Raw genomic sequence first — 20,606 nt, 5'->3', positions numbered from 1 at the left:
TGTGGGGTCTACACGTACATGTACATGTTCTTATACATGTAGGAGAACCACATCCTAAACAGTTCCATAAGCTCTAGGAATCTCAATACATGTGCAAAGAACAACTTGGTATGCATATATACATGTATTGGGTACATTGTACATGTGGTACATGTAATTCAGAGCAGTGAATTACATTTACTTGACTAAGAAATGTACATGTACCATACCGGTATGTAACCGATCGACCACACCCAAGGGAAGGCTGGTTACACACAGTATACATTGTATGTACTGGTAAAAACTGCAAAGTACCATACATCATGCAGACAGTACATTTACTGTAGCTTGGGGACGGATGTTTCCTTTCATACATGTACATGTACAGTACGAGTGTGTGTTAATTCCTTTGCACTTCTGCTGATATTGGGGATCCATCACACCGCATTAGAAGCATACATGTGCACACATGCAGAGGGAAAATGTAATTTGCGGTGGAGGCCCCCACCAGGGGAGGGGAAATCCCCTAATCCTGTCAGACTCTCTGGGCTTACTGTACCTGGAGAATGGAATGAATCTGTCTGCTTGAATCAATCAATCAATCACAGACAGCTTTAAGTTGGGTACAGTATTCTGGTCAATTGCCTAGCTTCTGGAGAGTGGTGGGATTTTGGAAGGGGGATTGGGTGTTCTTTCACATTCACATGTTTGTAGTTTGGGCTGTCTTCTTGATGAGATTAAACAGTATTATTGGGCCACTTACATTGTACCGTACCCAGGGGGGGGGAGATTTCAGGAGAAAATTTCTGTTACATATATTTACATGTACATGGGTACATGTATTCTGTACATGTGCTGTATGTTACCTTAAACCTACTGAAAGACTGAATTTTAAGAAAGAAATTGTCTGTGGCGAAAATGAAGTTTTGTACAGAATGCACAAAATCTGTATAAATTGCTCACATCACCTTGTATTGTAATATACACAATATACGTGTAGGCCTACAGGGTACATGTAAATCTCAACTGATGCTCATGTATGTACGTCGTAATGTGTGGAACTACACACATGTACTGGTGCTTCATAATTGTGGGGACAAACATACGCTGAAAATTCTGTCGGTACCAAAAGTGTAATGGAACAAATGATTGTCCCTGCAATTCGGTCTCGACTTTGTTACAGAGAGAAACTCATCCCTTCCACCCAGTGAAGGGTCCACCCATACATTAATTACATGTATGTACATTAGGTGCACAAATGCGCTTGTGATACAGATTTGTATAAGTTTCTCTGGTCTAACTGTAGGTGCAGAATACATGTATATACGTTGTACACATCCACATTAACGCTTTACAACCAACCCTTCATCCCCTCTCCTTCACAACCCAAGACTAGCCTTTTTAAGACAGGCAGTGCAGCTTTGAGCGGGGCTGATTGAAGTGTTCAGAAATTCCCAGCACACAGCACCGGGGACTCGGTGGAGCATCGGATCCAGGAGCAATGCCTTGCCTCGCCTCTGATTCCCCTGCAGGAGAAAGGGAAAGAGCTGGAACCCTCTCCAATTTGGGTCAGAGACGAAAGGGGAGGGAATGGAAAGAGAGGCGGCTCAATTGTGCCGAGGCTTGTGACCAGGGGAATGTTGAAACGATGAAACCTGAGCAGTAGCGCTCGATGAAACTGCAGAATGAAAAGGCAAGGGAATGGGTGATGAAAGAAAGAATGAAAAAAACCAAAAGTGCTCTCCATGGGCGGTTATTTTCTCCCCTCGGATGATTTCCAATAATAAAATCAGATGCACCTGCACATAATAAACCATATCCCTGATTTCTTTTAGGCCCCTTCTGCTAAGTGCACTTTTTTAGCTTGTGTACTCTGGTCACGTATCCTGGTATTATTGCAGCATGTGGTATGATGGCATTGATTGGTTTTTTGAGGAAACATTTCATTGATCTGGTACGATGTTATGTGTACTGGCAAATTATTGCATGTTGTATGCACAGCACATGTACAAGTACATGTACCGGTTTCATACATGTACATGATGGTGTGCACATGTTGTGCAGTATCTGGTACGATGTTATGTGTACTGGCAAATTATTGCATGTTGTATGCACAGCACATGTACAAGTACATGTACCGGTTTCATACATGTACATGATGGTGTGCACATGTTGTGCAGTATGTAGTACATCAACCTCGACTCCATGGGTTGCGGTACGCATTCCTGCTCTACCGGTAGCTCCTGTTAATGTAAAATACTAAAATGATACTGACTTGCTATTCAGGATAAATATACATTTAACGTAAAGTCAATCGTGCCCATATTTCAAAAGCTGCATGCTCACGCCCACGTATTCTCCTGCACGTCACGCATGCGTAAATCTGCATTACGCGTAAACACAAGCCTAATTTATATCCCAAATAGTGGGGGATTTAAATTATACAATACCAGGGGTTAGATCGTGCAAGGCATGGTGGGATGTTATGTACTGTATATTTATGCTACGCAGGTCCTTGTCTGAAGGTGTACCCGATACCCTCTCCAAGTGTCTGGTAAAAACACTCATTGTACTAGAACCTGAAGGAGTTCCTTGTTTACTCTGCCGGTATAATGCAAACAGTGTTGTACATGTACATGTACTGTAGATCACAAGTAGAAACCCTGATGAGATTGCTATACCAGTAGGCTGTTGCTTCAAAGAAACCATAACTTGTCTGATGGTTATTCGATGGGGGGGCAGGTTGGGAGCAGGACAAAGGTGTCATGCTGGAATATTCACATTTTGTTTCTCAGCATTGGGGATGGGGACCATGCACATATGAGTCCATTGCTATCAATTGCAAATGGGCTTTGTTTGAACACAACAAGAACAAACAAGTAGAGGAGGCAGACGTACGGTACATGTACATGTGCATATCTTTCTCTTCAAGAGAGAGCACGGACCATGGAAGTTGGTTGCACAGCTCCGGCATTCAAACAGCTACCAGAAGGGTACGTGTATATGTTCATACATACCAGAAATTATAAACCTGTCATGTGATTTGCATTTCGTACTATGTACATCATCCTCTTTCGAGAGAGCATAGACCATGGGGTCCTGGATTGGACATGCGCTGGTTTAAATACATGTACAATTTTACAGTACATGTACATGTACTTAAGTCAAGAAAACAGCCATGATTCCCTTGTGTTACTCTGTAATTTTAAGAACACACTGTCCTGACTGTAATAGTGGTACACTGTATGTACATGTATCGTGCAGCGAGATATGCAACTTATCGCTGTTAGACCCCTCTACAACCACCCTGAATACCTGACAGAGATTTGGAAGCATCATCAATCCCTATTCTGCCACAGAGTGCAAGCAGTTAAATGTACTACCTATATGTACATGTACTTGTACGCACACTTTACCTGTGTGGTAATCAGTAGAGACAATGCTGAGAAATCCTGTGTGTGGTACACATTGCAAATTGCAACATTTAAAGCTGTTAGGAACGTGCATAATGAAGCAGAGCCATACGCTTGGTTTGACAGGATAATCCTCTGAAGTCCAGGGTAAATGTTGCAGAAAATTGTCTGTATTTTAATTCTTACACCATACATGATGTATAGTGCTACTCAGGCATGAACATGTAAATGTACATGTACATGCAAGCCCAAATAATGTACCGTACACATGTGTGGTACATCATACCGGTAATGTTGTTGCCTGCTATGGTACCGTTAGAGCACATGGTGTTTTGTACACGGAAGGGGTTTTATGGCACCAGAAGTATTTCGTTTTGTCGGTACCATGGTAATATGATTGCAAAAGAATTGAAATTAAGTGAAAGATGTTTTTTGGGGGAATGACTCATTTCACTGAAATTGTTTTCAGCAAAAAAGTGTTTAGCTGAACAAGTTCAATTACATGTAAATTAAACAATTGGTACATGTACATGCAGGAAGTGCCATCTTTGTAGTGACATTTCCAAACTGTCCCCTTCTGTCACTTACGACTGAAAATACTGGTATGTGAACTATTTGATTTTGAGCAGAAAGTTCTGTATTTTGCTTTGTGCTGATGCTGTCCACTTTAACTAAAAAAAGTCAAATTTCTGATTCCGTTTTCCGAACGATTGAGAGATAATGCTCTTATTTGGAAGGACCTGTTTTCATCTGTTAACGGTATCATGGTAAAATCAGTATGGCGTAATTGGTACAGTTCAAAAAGGAAACAAGACAGATGAATGGAACAGTAACAAGCAAACGAAGCAGAAACATACATGTACATGTAGCTCCACTTTTTCCCATGCTACATCTTGCAGGAATAGTATTAGCATAGCGGTAGCAACAGCCTCGTACATGTACATGTACCCGAGGTAATACTGATGTACGGTAATACAACAAGGTTTAAAGGACACTTTCAAGAGCTGGCAAAATGAGGTACAGGTAATGTACCCTGTGGGGTACATCACTCAGTACCATGACCTACATGTACATTGTATATCACTGTGATACATGCACGTTTTATGCACCTCATGGGGTTGGTCAGCACAAGTGTGAACTACATGTACATGTATGTATCAGATTGATTACTGTACTTGTTTGGACTTGATGAACATGTGAAAGTGAAGTCATGCATGTAAACATTACTCACACATGTACGATATGGTAGCTCCTTACAAATGACTGCCTCCGTAGTTTTTCATGTGCCAGTATTGGCAGTACATGTACCTGTACCTACTGCTACCTTGCATGCACATGCACTGATAAAAACAAATAACCAGAAACAACATTTAGAAAACCCAAACAATAAAATAATGGTAACCCTTCTTCCACACCATTGACTTGCACGGTGCACCAGTCGCTGAGTACTTTCTAAGCTACTGGTATATACCGGTCTATTCACAGAGAGGTCTTCCAGACCCCGCTCAAATTTACTATCAATACCACAATAAACAAAAAAGAGGAGTATTCCTTCTCTTCCTCAGGAGGAAAACAACCCAATTCTGCCCCCATTAGGCATCCTTGGAGGCATTCTTAGGTGGGAAACGCTGTCCAAATTCATGGCTCAATTGAATTCCAACTCATTTACAAGTGCGGTATTTGTACTAATCCAGTTCCCATTGGGTTTGCGTGCCATTAAATTGTTTGCTATCTACTTGCCTATACAGTATGTACCCCGGTAGATGTAGCTGGCCATAAGGAAGTGCGCAGAAAGTGCATTGTATGGAATTTCTGTGGGCTTTGGATACACATTGTCTTAGCGAAAATAATTTTCAGAAGTTAATTGTTTCAAGTTTTTGTTACCTACAAGTGTTTGCGTACTAGCATGGAGCTTTGTAGCTCCATGGTACTAGCATGTGCTACAGTGTACATGTACATGTATGCAGTACCGGTACATGTACATGTACATATACATATAGACATGTACACGTGTACATGTACATGTAGTGGTACAAGTCATAAACCAAAGGAAGGTTGAACTTGCAAAACAAACTCTTTTTCACTGTCATCAGTAGGTTCGAACATCTACCGTATGCATACCGGTATTGTGCCTGTACGTATACATATTTCTACGATGGTCACGGTACCAGTACGTGTGTGTATGTACACTTATCTTGCAAAGATATACAGTGTATGTACATGTATTTTGCTTTTTTCAGAACTGGAAGTTCTATGAAAGATTAATTGGATTAAAGTTGGTCAAGCTTTTCTGCTCATGTGAAGCAACGCCGTGCTCCAGTTATGGTTCAGGTTCTTCAAGTCTGATGTTAATCTCTTTGGGTCCTTTTCATTTATTTATTTTTATCACGCTTCATTTATTAATTTATTTGCTTACTTTTTTATCACTCTTGCAGATCACCACCCTTGTCAACCACCGAGAGAAGCCAGGCAAGAAGTCGGAGAAGACCTGCAAGGCAATTGAGCGTGTTGGCCAGGCAGTCAACCTTGCCATTGAGCGGTTTGTGTCAGTTGGTGAAGCCATCGGAGACAACAATGCCGACATCAAGGACGATATGTTTGACGCCTGCAGAGAGGCTAGGCTGGCTGGTAGAGTATTTCACATGTTTTGCACATTTCTGTGTAAAAGGCATGGAGTTATTTCTGGAGATCAAGCTTGCAGAATGTTCACTGTGCATTTCTTTTGTAAAGCAGAAAGGCTAAGGAGAGTAGGCCTTCCTTCAGTTTCATGGACAGTGATCAGAAAATCATGTCCAGCATTTCTGGTAGAAAGAGTTTAAATGCAACCAGTCATTTCTATTGTGTCGTGTGGATAAATCCAGAAATGAGGGGTCCATTTTTTTCATGTCCCTGTCACGTCTGATATGATTTTGTAAGTTAAGAGCACATTTTCTGATTTCTGAGAGTGAAATTAATGCAAAGTACCTGCCCAACAAATAGTAATAGTTTGAGATCAATTCTGGTGATATTTCCATGCCAAATAAAAAAGGTCAGATGTAACAGGGACACAAAAAGTCACACTTTTGGACCCCTAATTTCTGGAATTACCCTTATAACCTTTTTTGCCAAGCAAAGCTGTTCCATGCTCAGAGGAAATTTTTGCCAGCAGTTGTGAACGAGTCCCAGTGCTTTGCAGCCAGACTACATGTACTGTATGTATGAAAGTAGGGAAACTCTGGCTGTCTGGACATTATTTCTTGATTGGGAAGAGACACTTTGAGTGTGGCAAATTTTAACTCCAAGATTGAATCGCCAGTATAAACAAATCTAGGGAATGTTTCACTCGACATTCCTATGATGGGCCCTTTAAACCCTAACCTCACTGAAAGCTACAAAATACCATCAATGTAGCATACAGTGCTGTGGCGTCTATGAGTACATAACCTTATTGTTCTCTGAAGCCGTAAAATACAATTATTAAGACAATGTATCATACATGTACGTGTACACATGTACAATGCTGTGGCACTATGAATGCCGGTACATGACCTTAAATTGTTCTCTGTATGAGTAACAATGGAAGTGCCCTAGCCAGAAGTAGTAATTTGTTGCGCTAGGTCCTTCAGGCTCAGACTACTATGTAGTATTTTGTAGTACTGAGTCCTGTACCCTATGTTATATGCCAGGGGGTTAGGGTTTATGGCAGGAAGCACTGTGTTTGGCTTTGTACTGAGCATTGTCACGGAACAGTGGCTCCATACAACCATGACAACAGTTATCGCAATGCGTACCTCCATCGACTGGGACCACTGCAAATGACTAGTGATAGTGTTACCCGTGGTTGCTGTATTGATAGTTGTATGTTGTTGTTGAACTTCTCCATGTTGTCAGTTCATCAACGTGCATCCCCACAACGTTTTTAGATGCACGTTCTTGCTCCATGGCATTTTTGCTCTGTACACGTTCCTAACAAAGTTTGCTGGTTATTCAAGTCGAAGTCTCTTCCAGACAAGTAGGCAGGGTGTAATGGGTCATCCCGAAGTCTCTCATCCCTCCAGCGTGGCGCAAGACGGATACACACTGGAGAGCGGTTTGCACACATGCACCAAATTAGCGTGCGTTTAATGGACCACGTAACTTGATTAACTGTGCATGGTATTGACTGGCTGTCTGGGGCTGTTTACCCTGGACACAGCTGGTGCAATTCCTCTTCAGACCTTGATGGAGTCCTGAGACAACCCCAATGTGTGAAATTACTCTCAGTCTCTAGTGGCGGAGGTGGAAGTGTGAGAAGAACCTCATTGATTGGGAAATATTGCAGTGCGCCAATCTAGTGTCTTGCACGACCATCATTGAAAGTCATTAGTTCCAGTGTACATGTAGTTCCCATGTGTGCAACTTCTGCGCTGCCAAATAAGTAGTCTGTGCAAATGTCAAACAAAATAGCTTCATAAAAAATGGATGTAGCCGTATACTATACAGCGCCATCCACGAGTAAGTACCCATTTGAGAACGGAGCAATACATGCATGTTTGCAGCCCTTGAACACCTCCTATCTCGCTCTCACTTGACTTGTTCTCGCACCAGGTTTGCACGAAGGTCGCTTGCAAGAAGAACGAATTTCCAACAGTACATGTACCGGTACCTTGAAAGTAACTTGAGCCCCTCGATACTGTTCACTCACCGTGAAATAAACGTCCATTTGGCCAGACCTGGAACGGGCATGTGTACATGTACATGTATACTGTGCACCAGTAGTACGGAAGAAATGAATTTGGTTGTTAGTAGCACTTAAACCCAGAAAATTAGTGGCATTTAATTGTCTATAGGCAAACTTACAATTTTGTAAAGGAGGCAGGATTGGCCCAAGGGATATCCCCTCTGGTGCATGTACAGGGAATGTATGTACTAGTACATTTCATAAAAATGTGGACATTGTCAACAGTTTGACAATTACCGGTACAATCTGACAATAGTCCCAGTCATGTAGATGTGCAGGTTGAGTGATGTACATGCACATGCACCAGTACTTGTATGGTATATGTAGAGCCAGCAGGTGATTTTGCAGAGGGCAGTTATGTACATCAGAATATAGAACAGAAAATATTTGACATTTGATTTAATGCACACATATAAATACTGCAGGACAGTGCATGAAGTGACAAGACAAGGAAACTTTAAGACTTCTTTAGTGAGCCGAAATATTTACATGTACGTGTAACAGGTAACAGCGTGTTACCAATATACTGGACTGGTTAATAGAAGTCAGGTTTCATAGCTATTGCATCAGTGATGTTGCTCTTTTACAAATTCAATTGCATACATGTATTTGTTAGCATCAGATGCCAGTAAGTTGGAGCTCCCTTTAAACATTGCACACATAAAGATTGACACACAATCAGGAACAAAGTTGGTTAAAAATCTGTGCATGTATTTTAGGTTGGGCATGCATGCATTTTTCATGATATTTTTGTCTTAAAGTTATCCAATGACCAATTGAGAACAAAAGAAAGAGGGTAAGGGATAGGTATTAGTGTCTCTCTTGAACAAACAAGGGCAGTGTAAGAGGCAGTATGTCTGGAAAGCCTTCCCCTCCCCCTTCTTCCCCCTTGGCCCTCCCCCGAATCTGCTACTGCATTATAAACTTGCCTTGAGTCTAGTAGTTTAAGTACCAGCTTGACTGGCCTGTTTGTTATTACTGTCGCATTGCCCAGAGTTAGCGTAACAGTTTTTGGTATTGATCGGGAGTAATCAATACCGTACACACACTGCATCTCGGTGAAGACGGCTAGAATTAATTAGATATTGAACTTCAGCTTCTACCAGATGGAATTGTCAGTGGAATCTTCCATCTCTTGTGCATCTTGACAAGAAGAGACAGTTTATTTTGACCAGCACAATGTAGAAAAATGTCAAGCATTATAAAGAAAAGAAACCAGCGTTCCGCATGGTTTTGGTTTTGTTGTCTTTGTAACAAACATGCACATGTGATATTTATTTCCTCCAACGGTCTTGCTTTCATTTCTAGTGGCTAAGTTTTAGGGTAGAGATTTATATTGCTCACATACATGTGTACATGTACCGGTACATTTATAGTAAATGTACATGTAAATGTGCATGTACATGTAGTTAAACCAGAATTTACTGAATGATTCACGATTCATTTTAGTATTTAACGCCATAAAAATAAGAAGCCTCCAGTAATCTGGCGAGCAAACTTACCAGTAGAAGCCATCAGTGTTCTGGCAATGGTCACTCCAGTGACACGACAATCGCATGCAGGTGGCAGAGTGCTTTGACTCTGAATGTGTGTACACCTCATGTTTGAGTGTGGTAACGCTAGGAAAATGGTGGCTAATTGGATTACATGTATAGTGTACTTTTCAAGTTACGAATTTGCACATGGATGGTCATATTTCATACCATAACAGCATACAGGTACAGTAGCACAGTCATTTTAAAAAGTTTCGCCCTTTTAACTGCCAACCACAGAATTTCCATACATGTACATGTGTACATGTAAGTATGTGGAGCTTTTTCTACATATATCTTTGTCACATCCTTCTCAAATTACAAACAAATGGAGGATGTTAGACTCTGGACGTTAGAAGTTGTAGAATTGGCCTGCACTATGTACATGTATGTACATGTACATGTATTTGCTCAATAATTTTTATGTTTTTAATATTTAATATGGCCAGTGTTTGTGGAGCTCCTAAATCTTCAACATGATACAAGGATCTTCAATTTTTAAGACAGTAAATTATCAGGAGTTGATCATAAACTCTACAGTGCATGTTTCAGTATTAGCGTCTTGTACAGGTACCAAGGCTTTGTGACGACGTTGGACCATACATGTAAGAACTAGCATGACCATTTTCACAGCATTGCCCCTTCACCCCCTGTGCCTTCCTGTTTGCTGGCACTCTCATTCCTGACAGCTGTCTTTCCTTTCCTTCTCCCACCTCTGCTCTCCCTCCGCTGTCACTCAGGTGAGAACATCGCCAAGCTGACAGACATCACCTACGATGAGTCGGGCCAGGTCATGAGCCCAGCTGACAAAAGCGCGATGGTGCGAGCTGCCAGGGGCCTGCTGTCAGCCGTCACCCGCGTACTCCTGCTGGCCGACAGAGTGGTCATCAAGCAGATACAGGCCGCCAAGCTCAAAGTAAGTGGCCGAAGGGGGACAGAATGCTGTCTGACATTTGACAGAAAGTAAACACTGACTGACTGGTATAGAGCTCACTTCTCCCCCCCCCCGTTTGATGATTAGCGTGGTAGTTTTATACAGTACGCAAAGAGGAAACCCTAACAGAAATCAGCATTTTTGTTGTCATCATTCATGAGGTGTTGGAGTCATTGGCAGTTGGGTAAACATACTGACTGATGGGATAACAATCAGGGAACCTGTGATAGAGCTGATGAAGTGTAAACCATCCCAAGACTGACACCTGTGCCGGTACTTGCTGATGTACTACAGTGGAATGCTGGTGTTGCAAAATCAGATTATCAAACAATTGGGTGTAACAAGCATCTCCCCTTTTCTCGTTTTGTCCTTTTTTTTCTGTTTCCGTAGGCCTACATTTCTAGAGCTGATTTACCCATGCTGTACCGTCACCTTTAGTGACACACTGTATGTATTCTACTGTGCACCAACACACATTTCTGTTACCTTCAAGTACATGTACCTGCCGGTAGTGTGGAAATTCCTTCATTTTCGTGTACACATAGTTAAGAAAGCTCTGTGAAATACCACTTTTCCTGAGCCATGAGCACTCTTAATTGAAATGGGAGGATTTGTTCCTGTTGGGCTTAATGCAGATTTAAAAGTTTTCTCCTTGACTGTTCCTTGTTCTTTTGCTTCAGATTTAACCCAACCCAAATACATGTGTATGCTTTTACACTGTAAAACTGCCGTATTTACCAGAAAGAGGCTAACCTTATGTGAACCTGGATTATAGTCCACACAAGATTCACACAACATTGTGTGGACCTCTTTTGTTCACAGATCCACACTAGGTACATGTACATGTATGTAAGGTTGGCACACAACAGTGTGTAAACACCTTCAGGCCTGGAATCCTTCTGTCCTAAACATGTTTATTGTAGCTTTTTGTGAATGGTACCAGTAGGATTTGTGCATAGCATTTCTAATCTTGGACCCTTGACAGTTGTGGACTCTGATGTCCGCAAGATTTGAGAACCCACTGTATTACTTACTGTAAATGTACAGGTACCTAGTGAACGTTGCTTTGTTTTTGTGTACTTCAGAATACTCAATAAATACTAACTTTCTAATGCTGTGAGTGCTGCTTTATGCTGGATTTTAAATGACTTTTTTGTTGACTGTTCCTCTTCATTTTACTATGCAACTCCCAAATCACCTCTAAAACTGTTCAGAGAGAGATAACCTTGTGTGGACTTGGTTTAGCCCACACAGTGCTGATACATGCACATGAGGACCTGTTTTGTTCTTAGGTCCAGGCAAGGTACATGTACATACTCACCTTTAATTAATGTGAGGTGTGTGCCCTGTGCTGAGCATCAAAGAACTGCCAAAAAAGGTTAAGATAATGGCCGACCTTGTTGACACCAGTTAGCATGTACATGTGCATTATTTACAAATTTTTACAGATATCATCTAGAGCAGTGGTGTCTCCACACATATGTTAATTATAAAACTTGGCCTACAGTCCTAACAAACCCCTGATGCCTGTCTGCTGCCTCACTGACAAAAATCTTCACCATTTCTTCAATTCCTCAAGTATCGAGCACTTTGGAAGTTCAGTGTCATTTTATGCCCGCTAGTTCTTCAAGAATCTTCAGAGCCGAAAAGTCAACATTGTTTGTGGGGGGGGGGTTATTCTCTTGACAGGTAAAGGGGTTATCAAATAGGGGAGAAGGGTAAACAAGCCTGGGACACCAACATGTACAAGTGTTGATGGTTCAGGGCAGGTAAACAGTCCGTGAAGTAGCCATAAAGCTCTTGCAGGGAAGGCAAGGAGGAGGCTGGGAGCTCAACAGTCTCCAGGGTGCATGCACTTCCAAGATAATGAGAGACCTACAAATCGATGCCAAGGTAATCAAAATATTTGATCCAGAAGATGGAAGAGCAACATTGTAGTGTACATGTAGGCAATTGCTTCAAAGTGTTTGGTAGTCAGTGCAGAAGACTGTGCGTACATGTACTTGTATTTTAGGCTTGTATTTCAGGCACCTAGAGCGTTTAAAAGTAGGAGGATAAAGCAAGAATCTGAAATGGCATGCAAACAGCCAACATACGACCTTTGTCATGTAGGGTTGTAGGGTGCCCGTGCTGTACAGATGAAGGGGTGATTGAACTAAAGGGGACAATGGATTTTTCACTGCTCCAAGATTGTCAATGATCTTGTTGCATGCGAAACAAAGGGGCATCTCACATAAAATGAAATGGCAGTAGGGGTGCGTACATGTACATATACCGGTATACCTGTACCTACAGGTACATGTACAGTATATGGCATTGTTCACTTTAGCTTTTAATAAGTTCTGAGGTAATGACCTTTTCATCAGTAGTCAAGTCTGAAAATTTAATACAGACTTCTTGAGCACTCCAAATTTTCTGGAACTGTACAGATGAAAGAAAATGTGCAAATATTAATGCATGGATTTTCAGATTACATGTACACATTCAGTATAGACTAAGACTGTAGACTAGTATAGTATGCGTCGAACAAATGAGCTCAGAGATATGAGGTTTTGGCTTGATTCAGTGTGGTTGCTTGCTGCGAGAACGTGTACTTGCACCATACAGATGCAAACAATTTCTACAGACTTGGAGGCAGATGTGACCACCATCCAATCTTGTCATGTTCGCTTCTTTCCTCCCCCCCCCAGATCAAGTACAGTATGTGTTTCTGCCGCAGTGCCTCTGGTGGGTGCTAAAAATGATTGAATTGAGTGTCATTTGAGACATCTGCTGGCCCCAAAAATTTCACAAGAAAAAAAAATGAAAAGAAAGAAAGAAGCAGCCCAAGTTGGTGGAAAATAACTGGCATCACATTTCATTCCCAAGAGGTTGAAATCCGCAGTTCTGTCCACTGGCCTGATTGATACACGTACTATGAAAATGTTCCAACCAGCCATATCCACTGCAGAGGGCGTATATTCTTTCATCGCTGCCTGCATATCAAGTTCTCCAAAGAACTTTTGTAATCTTTTCATTTCTGTCCTCCTCTTTACAATATTTCAAAGAGCTTCTTGTTATCTTAAATCTGGGTCAGGGTCTCCATTTTTTTGTCGGAACAAGGGAAATTTTTCATTATTGGACGGAGATGTAGAGACTTTCTTGAGCATTTTTATTTTCTGCATTGGCATTTCATGCTTGCTCAATTCTAATCAGCGTGCTTTGGGTGTTTTACCCTTTCAGATTGTCAGGAAAGTGACTTACATGTAACTACACATGGGAGCACATGTACATGTACCATACATACATGTGGGTTTTGTTTTTTGTTTCAAGTTCCAAAGCTGGAACATATACCGGTACAATGTACATGTACTGTACATGTGATACTTTTTTCTCATCATCATGTCATTACTTTATTCTGTGTTGATGTCCAACACCATTACATCCTTTTATGTGATATTTTGACTGTCACTTATACAGTTTTTACAGTTTTCTCATTTGTAGAATTAGAAATGGTTGGAAGATTTCAGTAGATATTTTTTGTGTCCAAAACACCCCAAACTTGGCTGAATAAGCAATTACATCGTGTATGCTTTCAGTCACCGTGCTTTCACAGCAAATATTTTGGGAGCATTTTGCAAATCACAGTCACAGTGGCTCTTGTGTAATTGTCTAGAATTTGGCGTCAAGGATGTTGGTGTTGTATTTCACAGTCCTCGCTTTCAGCCGCTTTTAGCGCGGACAACATCGGGTGCATTTTAGGACATTTTCTCCCATCAAGACAGCCGTTGTCATGGAAACCCCCCTTTTAGTGCATCCTTACAGCCTACCTGCATGACCTGTACATGTACATGTACATGTTCCGTCGTTCTGTGGAACAATATGCAAAATGTTGTTGAAGCTTGTGTACAGTTCCCCGTTATACATTGCACTTGTTAATGGACATGTACATATATATATGCATGTACATTGATTTTATTGAAACATTGATATTATTTGTGAAAACGTACAGGTACATACAAAAAACAGTAGTTTTCAACATACAGTGGTTCAGATTTGCTTGCATGTACTAGGTACATGTAATTTCATGGTCATGGTAACTTGTCTTTTTATAAAATCATGACTGATTTCTTTCTCTTACCAAGTAATCTAGTGTAAATTTACTGTTTGCATTCAAACTGCACTGTGTTCTTTTATACATGTACATACTGTAGGAGACAGTGTACATTGTATGTACATGTACATCTACCGGTACACAGTGAACTATTCTTGCATGCTGTGCTAACACATGGTATCAGAGTCCAGCAACTTTGGGGTCAATTTAGGCCACTGGAGATCCATATCCATCATCAGGAATTGCATTTTGGGTGACCCTGGCAAAAAGGGGTAATTTTTCTTTCACAAAGTAGTTTTTTGCTGGAAAGTGCAACGTTTTGGTTGTTAGCAATGAAAGCCTGTGCCTACATGTGCATGAAGGCTCTGCATGTACTGTACATACATAAACAGTGTACTTGTAACATGCTGTACATGTACACGTAAGTTGTACTTTTTGTCGTGGAGATTTAATTATGTAGTTAAACTGTAGATTTAATTTGTGTGGATCAGCAGCAGTTTTTAGACAGCTGTGTGTCATTACTTCACTTGTTTGAAATTTTTACATGTGCCCTGTTCACACCTGCATGTTGGTGCATGAGAGTACATGTACTTCAATTGGTGTACTAAACTACGATATTAATGGAAATCTTTAAATTTCATTAACCCTAACAGTCCTCAGTCCTCCAACAGGGGAAGGATTGAGGAGTGGTAGGGTTAAGGGAATAAATGTGACTGACTCTGGAAAAATGGGTAATGAGTCGCCAGATTCAGGTTATGAGTTTTTGATATGGCTGGTTTCTGTACATCAAAAGCTACAGTTTGATATATGAATGACCCCTGTAGTGCACTTCATTCAGGAGATATACATGTACATGTATGGACATTTGTATGTCCACATATTTGGATTCAATAAAAGCACTTTTCAAGAAAAAGCTCATAAAGTGTAGTGCTTGGAAACACAATGCTGTGTAGGATTTCTTACTGAATGATCCATTTTTCATCTCTATTCATCAGTATCCATGTTTGTTGTCACAAATTCTGAAAGTGTAAATGTTATAGAAGCTGTTTAAGGAAAAAGCACAAAATTACACTTTTAAAGAAATTTTGCCCTCTCCAAATAGAACAGGCCTTTTTTGCAGAGCGGGTCACAAATGTGTGTTTAGCTGGTCTTAAACGTGTATTTCAGATAGGTTCAGGAGAATGGATGCTGCTAATGCCTGAGCTCATACCGGTATATATGTTTATTCCCATTCATCACTGTTCGTAAGTACCATTTTACTAATTTTAAAAGAAATCATAGACATGTATAATAAATTTCCAAGGATTTTATTCAAGAATTTTACTTTCATGTTCCTGAACACCCCATCCATTTTCTGGAACATGTACACGTACGGTACGGTACTACATGTATTATACATTACTTGTGCAAGTAGTCCAGAAGAACCTCCTTATATGGACTCGGCGCATGTGTTGTGAGTTCTGCGTGCCGCTGCGCAAACAGACTCTTTACAAGGACATGTAGGAATGGGTTAAACTGTCTTGTATCCAGGTGCCAGCTTGTTTTTATGCAACGGGCATTATGAAATCGCAGCGGGCATTATCAAATGTGATATACATACAGTACGTGTACGTACACGGTCATGTTGCACGTTGTTGAATAGGGAAACTGTGTAAGGAACATGTACATGAATGTGTGATCAAATGTGGTAGTATCAGTACATATTCGTGGAAAAGTGGAGTTTGATAACAAGCGGGGCACAGGTTCACTGTCATGACTTTTGATATTAGTTACATGTAAAACAGAGGGATTCTGAAAACATCTTTTAATTCTTTGTTGTTCGCAGTTTTGTAAATACAGCTCGTCTTTCCTCAGTGAAATACTGTAACCTTGTACGTTTGTACATGTATGTATGTGTAATGTACAGTATGCAGATTTGATAAGTTTTCTCTGCACAAATTCAAGTGCCAATTTATCAACATGCATGTACATTTACATGTATGTGTCCAGGCTGCCTAAATCAGCCTCCTTGCATGTACATTTACATGGGGCATGCATTTTTAATGGGAAGTTAATTTTTTTCCCAAAACAGAGCCTTCATCCTATGATCAGTGTCAAATTGATCCTTACTAAAATTGCACATTATACATGTATGTACTTGCACATGTACATGCACTTTTGCTGAATTCCCCAAAGAGTCCTACCTGGTACAAACAGGAAGTTTGCCTGATATTTTGAAAAACAGTCTCTCACATTTCACTTTTAGAAGCAGTGCAGCTTTCATTTTTATGATGCCAATTGCCCAATTACTCAAACAGTGAAGTGAAAAATTAATCAGTAACTTTGAATATTTGATCAATGTACAATTACGTGTATGCCGTACATGTACATGTATGTACATGTACAATGTACCTTTGCATTCTCTGTGTATACATGCACTGTCACGTACATATACAATGTAGAATAAATCATTTATTCATTGCATGTACATGTATGTTTTATGTTCACGTAGATTCTGCAAGAGAAATTGATGTCTCATACAGCAATTTTTTTTTCTCATTTGGTTCTGAGCATGTACCGGAAGTTTAACAAAAATGAATTTTCCAGCGGGGGGGGTGTTTTTTATTTGAACTGATGTGGATGTTGGAGTGAGGTGTCCAAGTATTCTACGGGGGGGGGTGTGTTTGCCCATAGAGATTTGTTTGATAGATTTTTGCATCAGCATTGAACTTGTGGTTGTGCTTAATGTGAACGGAGTGAAGAGGGAATCTTCCATTTTCCAATCAGTGGGAATGTCCGTAATAATGTACTGGCTATGTGCGCTTGCTTCTGTGTGCTGACCAACTGAACTAATGTAGATAAAAAAGTTACATGTTACATGGGAATATAACTGAGGCAGGAATCTAACGTGTAACCTGCATTTTGTTGTACAGATGTACCACCATCTGACAACTACATGTACATGTATGTGATGTACACATACATATATACATGTACAAGTGAACGTACGGGTAGATGGTATTTGCTTGCTGGCAATCACCTATTCAATCCATGTATGTACATGTACGTGTAATCAACCAAACAGCATACATGTGACACTTCATGTGGTACATACATGTACAGACACTGTACATGTGCATCTACCGATCATGTTCAGAGTTACAATGCAGCAACAAATAGCAAGCTTCAACGCACAAACTCAGGAAAACGTACACACTGTACCCCACGTACCGGTACATGTACAATGTACCGGTATTCATACACTGTGGCATTAGCAGGAAGCACTTGAGAAAGCTGCATAAATTTCTAATTTTGGATTATTGAAAAATTTCAAATGTGACCTCAGAAACAAATCTTAAACTCTGTTTGCGTTGGACTTTTTTTTGGGTACATTTACATAAAACTAGCCAAGATTGTTTTCAATTGGTCAAAATTAAAATCCAATGGAAACAGCTGATAAACTGTTGAAGTTATTAAGTGGTGATCATCAGTTCTTCGTTTTTACCTTTTGCAATGAAAAGTTTTACAGGGCCAAGTTGGTTGCAGAAGAATGACTGGTACCGTACACCGTCAGTGTTACATGTACATTTGTACGTTGGAGATAAGGCCTGTGTGGACAGCCACTTTACACAGGGAATTCCCACATGATCTCTTTTCACCATGCACATGCTCATAAAGTGCTGAACAATGCATGTAAGACATCGGAGATGCAAAATACACGACTGTACAAGGTACCGGTACGAAAAAGCAACATTTCGAAAAATTAGATTATAACGTCACTCATAGGGCGCCCTTGTGAGATTCTAAAAAGCCATACCACTGGAAGTTTACATTGTTAGTTGACAAGGGATCTTCTGCTGATTGCAAGTAATCCACATGCAGATGCATGGAAGAATAACCACAGCAAAATATTAATTAACACTTTCAAGTAACTTTGTACAATTTTTAGTCCCATGTGAGCACAGCTTTATACATATGTTGCTACCGGTAGGAACAAATTTCTAATTTGTACATGTTCCATAATTACATGCGCTGTTGGTCTTTTCAGTATTGGTCTTTGATACAAAACAATCACAAAGCAGTTCTCTTGACAATTTTAAGGGTAACTTACCCGGTACATACTCACACATTCTCTCCATGTACTTTGCAAAAATAAAATTGTCTCAAGTTTTCCTTGAGTTTACACATATCTTTTGAAAACGCATGGCATAAATTGCACGTGCACATACACTGTAGATGTACATGTAGTTTACTAGTTCTTTTGGTATTAGGTAATAGCACCAGTACACGTACACCAGGTTATCTGACCTACATGTACATGTACAAGTGCATGTAAGTTGAAGCGCACCCTCATCAGCAATGAGGAGACAGGCTGGTAGGAAGTTAAATTTTCAAGCAGGCTTGTGGATGTGCCCTGCTCACACGCGATGACCATACATTCGAACAGAAAAGGGTTTCCTGTTCCTAATGTATACAGTACATGTACATGAACCTGAACGTGCCTGGGGTAAGTTCCCACGAAAGCATGGGTTTGTTACGTAAAAGTAAGCTCTCCCTTGTTTCTGTTTGGAGGAGATAACAATGTTATCTATTGCATAGCCATCTATCCCGTATAATTTTTCTCATGGGTTTCCCAGGTATGCACGGATGGAGCTGGTCGTGCTTTGGTGTCAAATAGTGAATGTGTGTTAATGAACTGTACTAATACATGTACATGTACGCTCCCAATACAATGTGAATAAATAGAAGATGAATCGGGTATAAGTTTGAGGCATCCGTAGGGTGCCTTGTAAGAACAGCTCTGCACATCCATGGTCTGTGTTTGTTTGTGCATGGATGACTTTTTAATTATCTTCTGCCCGTGTGACGGATCGGGAAATTGGGCGGCTGTGACAAGAAGGCGATAATTTTACAGGCCGGCAGACTGTCACGACTTTCCCTAGCTTTTCCAAGAGGAAATTGGCTTTTTCGGGGACCATGATGAATCTGATGGGCCCGTTTTCAAGGCAAACAAGGCATATTTACATGATTAACGGTTGAGTTGAGTAATATTTGCCCCGGTTGGGTTGAGAAATGCCGAGGCACAGACTGCATATATGCTGAGATCAGAAAGGAAACCTTGTACACTGAACTGTCCCTCTGGTCTCTGCAGATTGGGAGCGGCTGGCGCTCTTGTGTTTTTGCAGGATTGATTAATGAGACATTCGGCAAAGGCTGATGCAATAAATCTTGCAACTGTTAGTTGTTATTATGGCTAGGCTGACCACCATATTTGTTGTTAGGAAATATCTGGAATTCTCTTGTTCTCCTTGGAAATGAATTCCAAGTTGTAAAAGAAAGGTTGAATGATTATTTGCACGTGCCAGGAATAAGTTCACAGCAGCGCAGGAATGATAACATATTGGTCCCATGTGCATGAACACAGTGCTATAGTCAAGACAATCCACAATACAAGTATGTCAGTGCAAATTTCTATGAAAGATGTCCAGAATACTGATTAATCCTAACCCTCCAAGATCCTGCAGTCCACCAGAAGGTTTGGAAGATGTTGGAGGAGTGGCCCTCGAGAGTTAAAGCACAGAGAATGTGCCATTGGTTTCCTGGAGAGTGGAACATTCGGGATGTTTCGAGCAAGTTCCAAGCCAAAAAATGCTAGTGGAATTTGGGTTAATGAGCTAATTCTTAAGTTATACATGTACCCTTGCATACTCGTTGCTACAAATACCGATACACACTGATATTTGCCGTGTGTGTGTTCACGTTACAATACAGCAATGCACATGTCTATTGTAACAGTTGTGATTAAGAGTCTTTTAGCTGGCCACTACCATCTTCCTGTGTAGAGGACTCACTGTACTGTGTATCATTGGCCTCTAGTTGGATTACCTCACTGAGAAAACACCTGACATCCATTTGGCCTGATTTTGAGATATTAAAAGCATCAATTGATCCTGTGGCTGCGTTATTACCCTCCATC

The 20,606-nt window shown here is 40.6% G+C and overlaps 1 protein-coding gene across 4 annotated transcripts in view; it reads left to right on the top strand.

The window, feature by feature from the left end:
- ctnnal1 (catenin alpha like 1) overlaps positions 1–20,606 on the top strand; it is a 69,963-nt gene that overhangs the window by 17,991 nt on the left and 31,366 nt on the right. For all 4 annotated transcript variants that reach the window (XM_022255775.2, XM_022255782.2, XM_022255791.2 and 1 more), the window contains exons 2-3: positions 5,828–6,020; positions 10,364–10,539. In XM_022255775.2, the coding sequence (XP_022111467.1) occupies positions 5,828–6,020; positions 10,364–10,539 (369 nt within the window). The remainder of the gene's footprint in view (positions 1–5,827; positions 6,021–10,363; positions 10,540–20,606) is intronic.

This window comes from Acanthaster planci, linkage group LG03 (assembly GCF_054643075.1).
Source record: "Acanthaster planci isolate LZ-2023a linkage group LG03, COTS_SCS, whole genome shotgun sequence".
NCBI lineage: Eukaryota > Metazoa > Echinodermata > Asteroidea > Valvatida > Acanthasteridae > Acanthaster > Acanthaster planci.
Note: the sequence above shows the minus strand (reverse complement) of the source record. Positions and strands in the feature narration are given on the sequence as shown.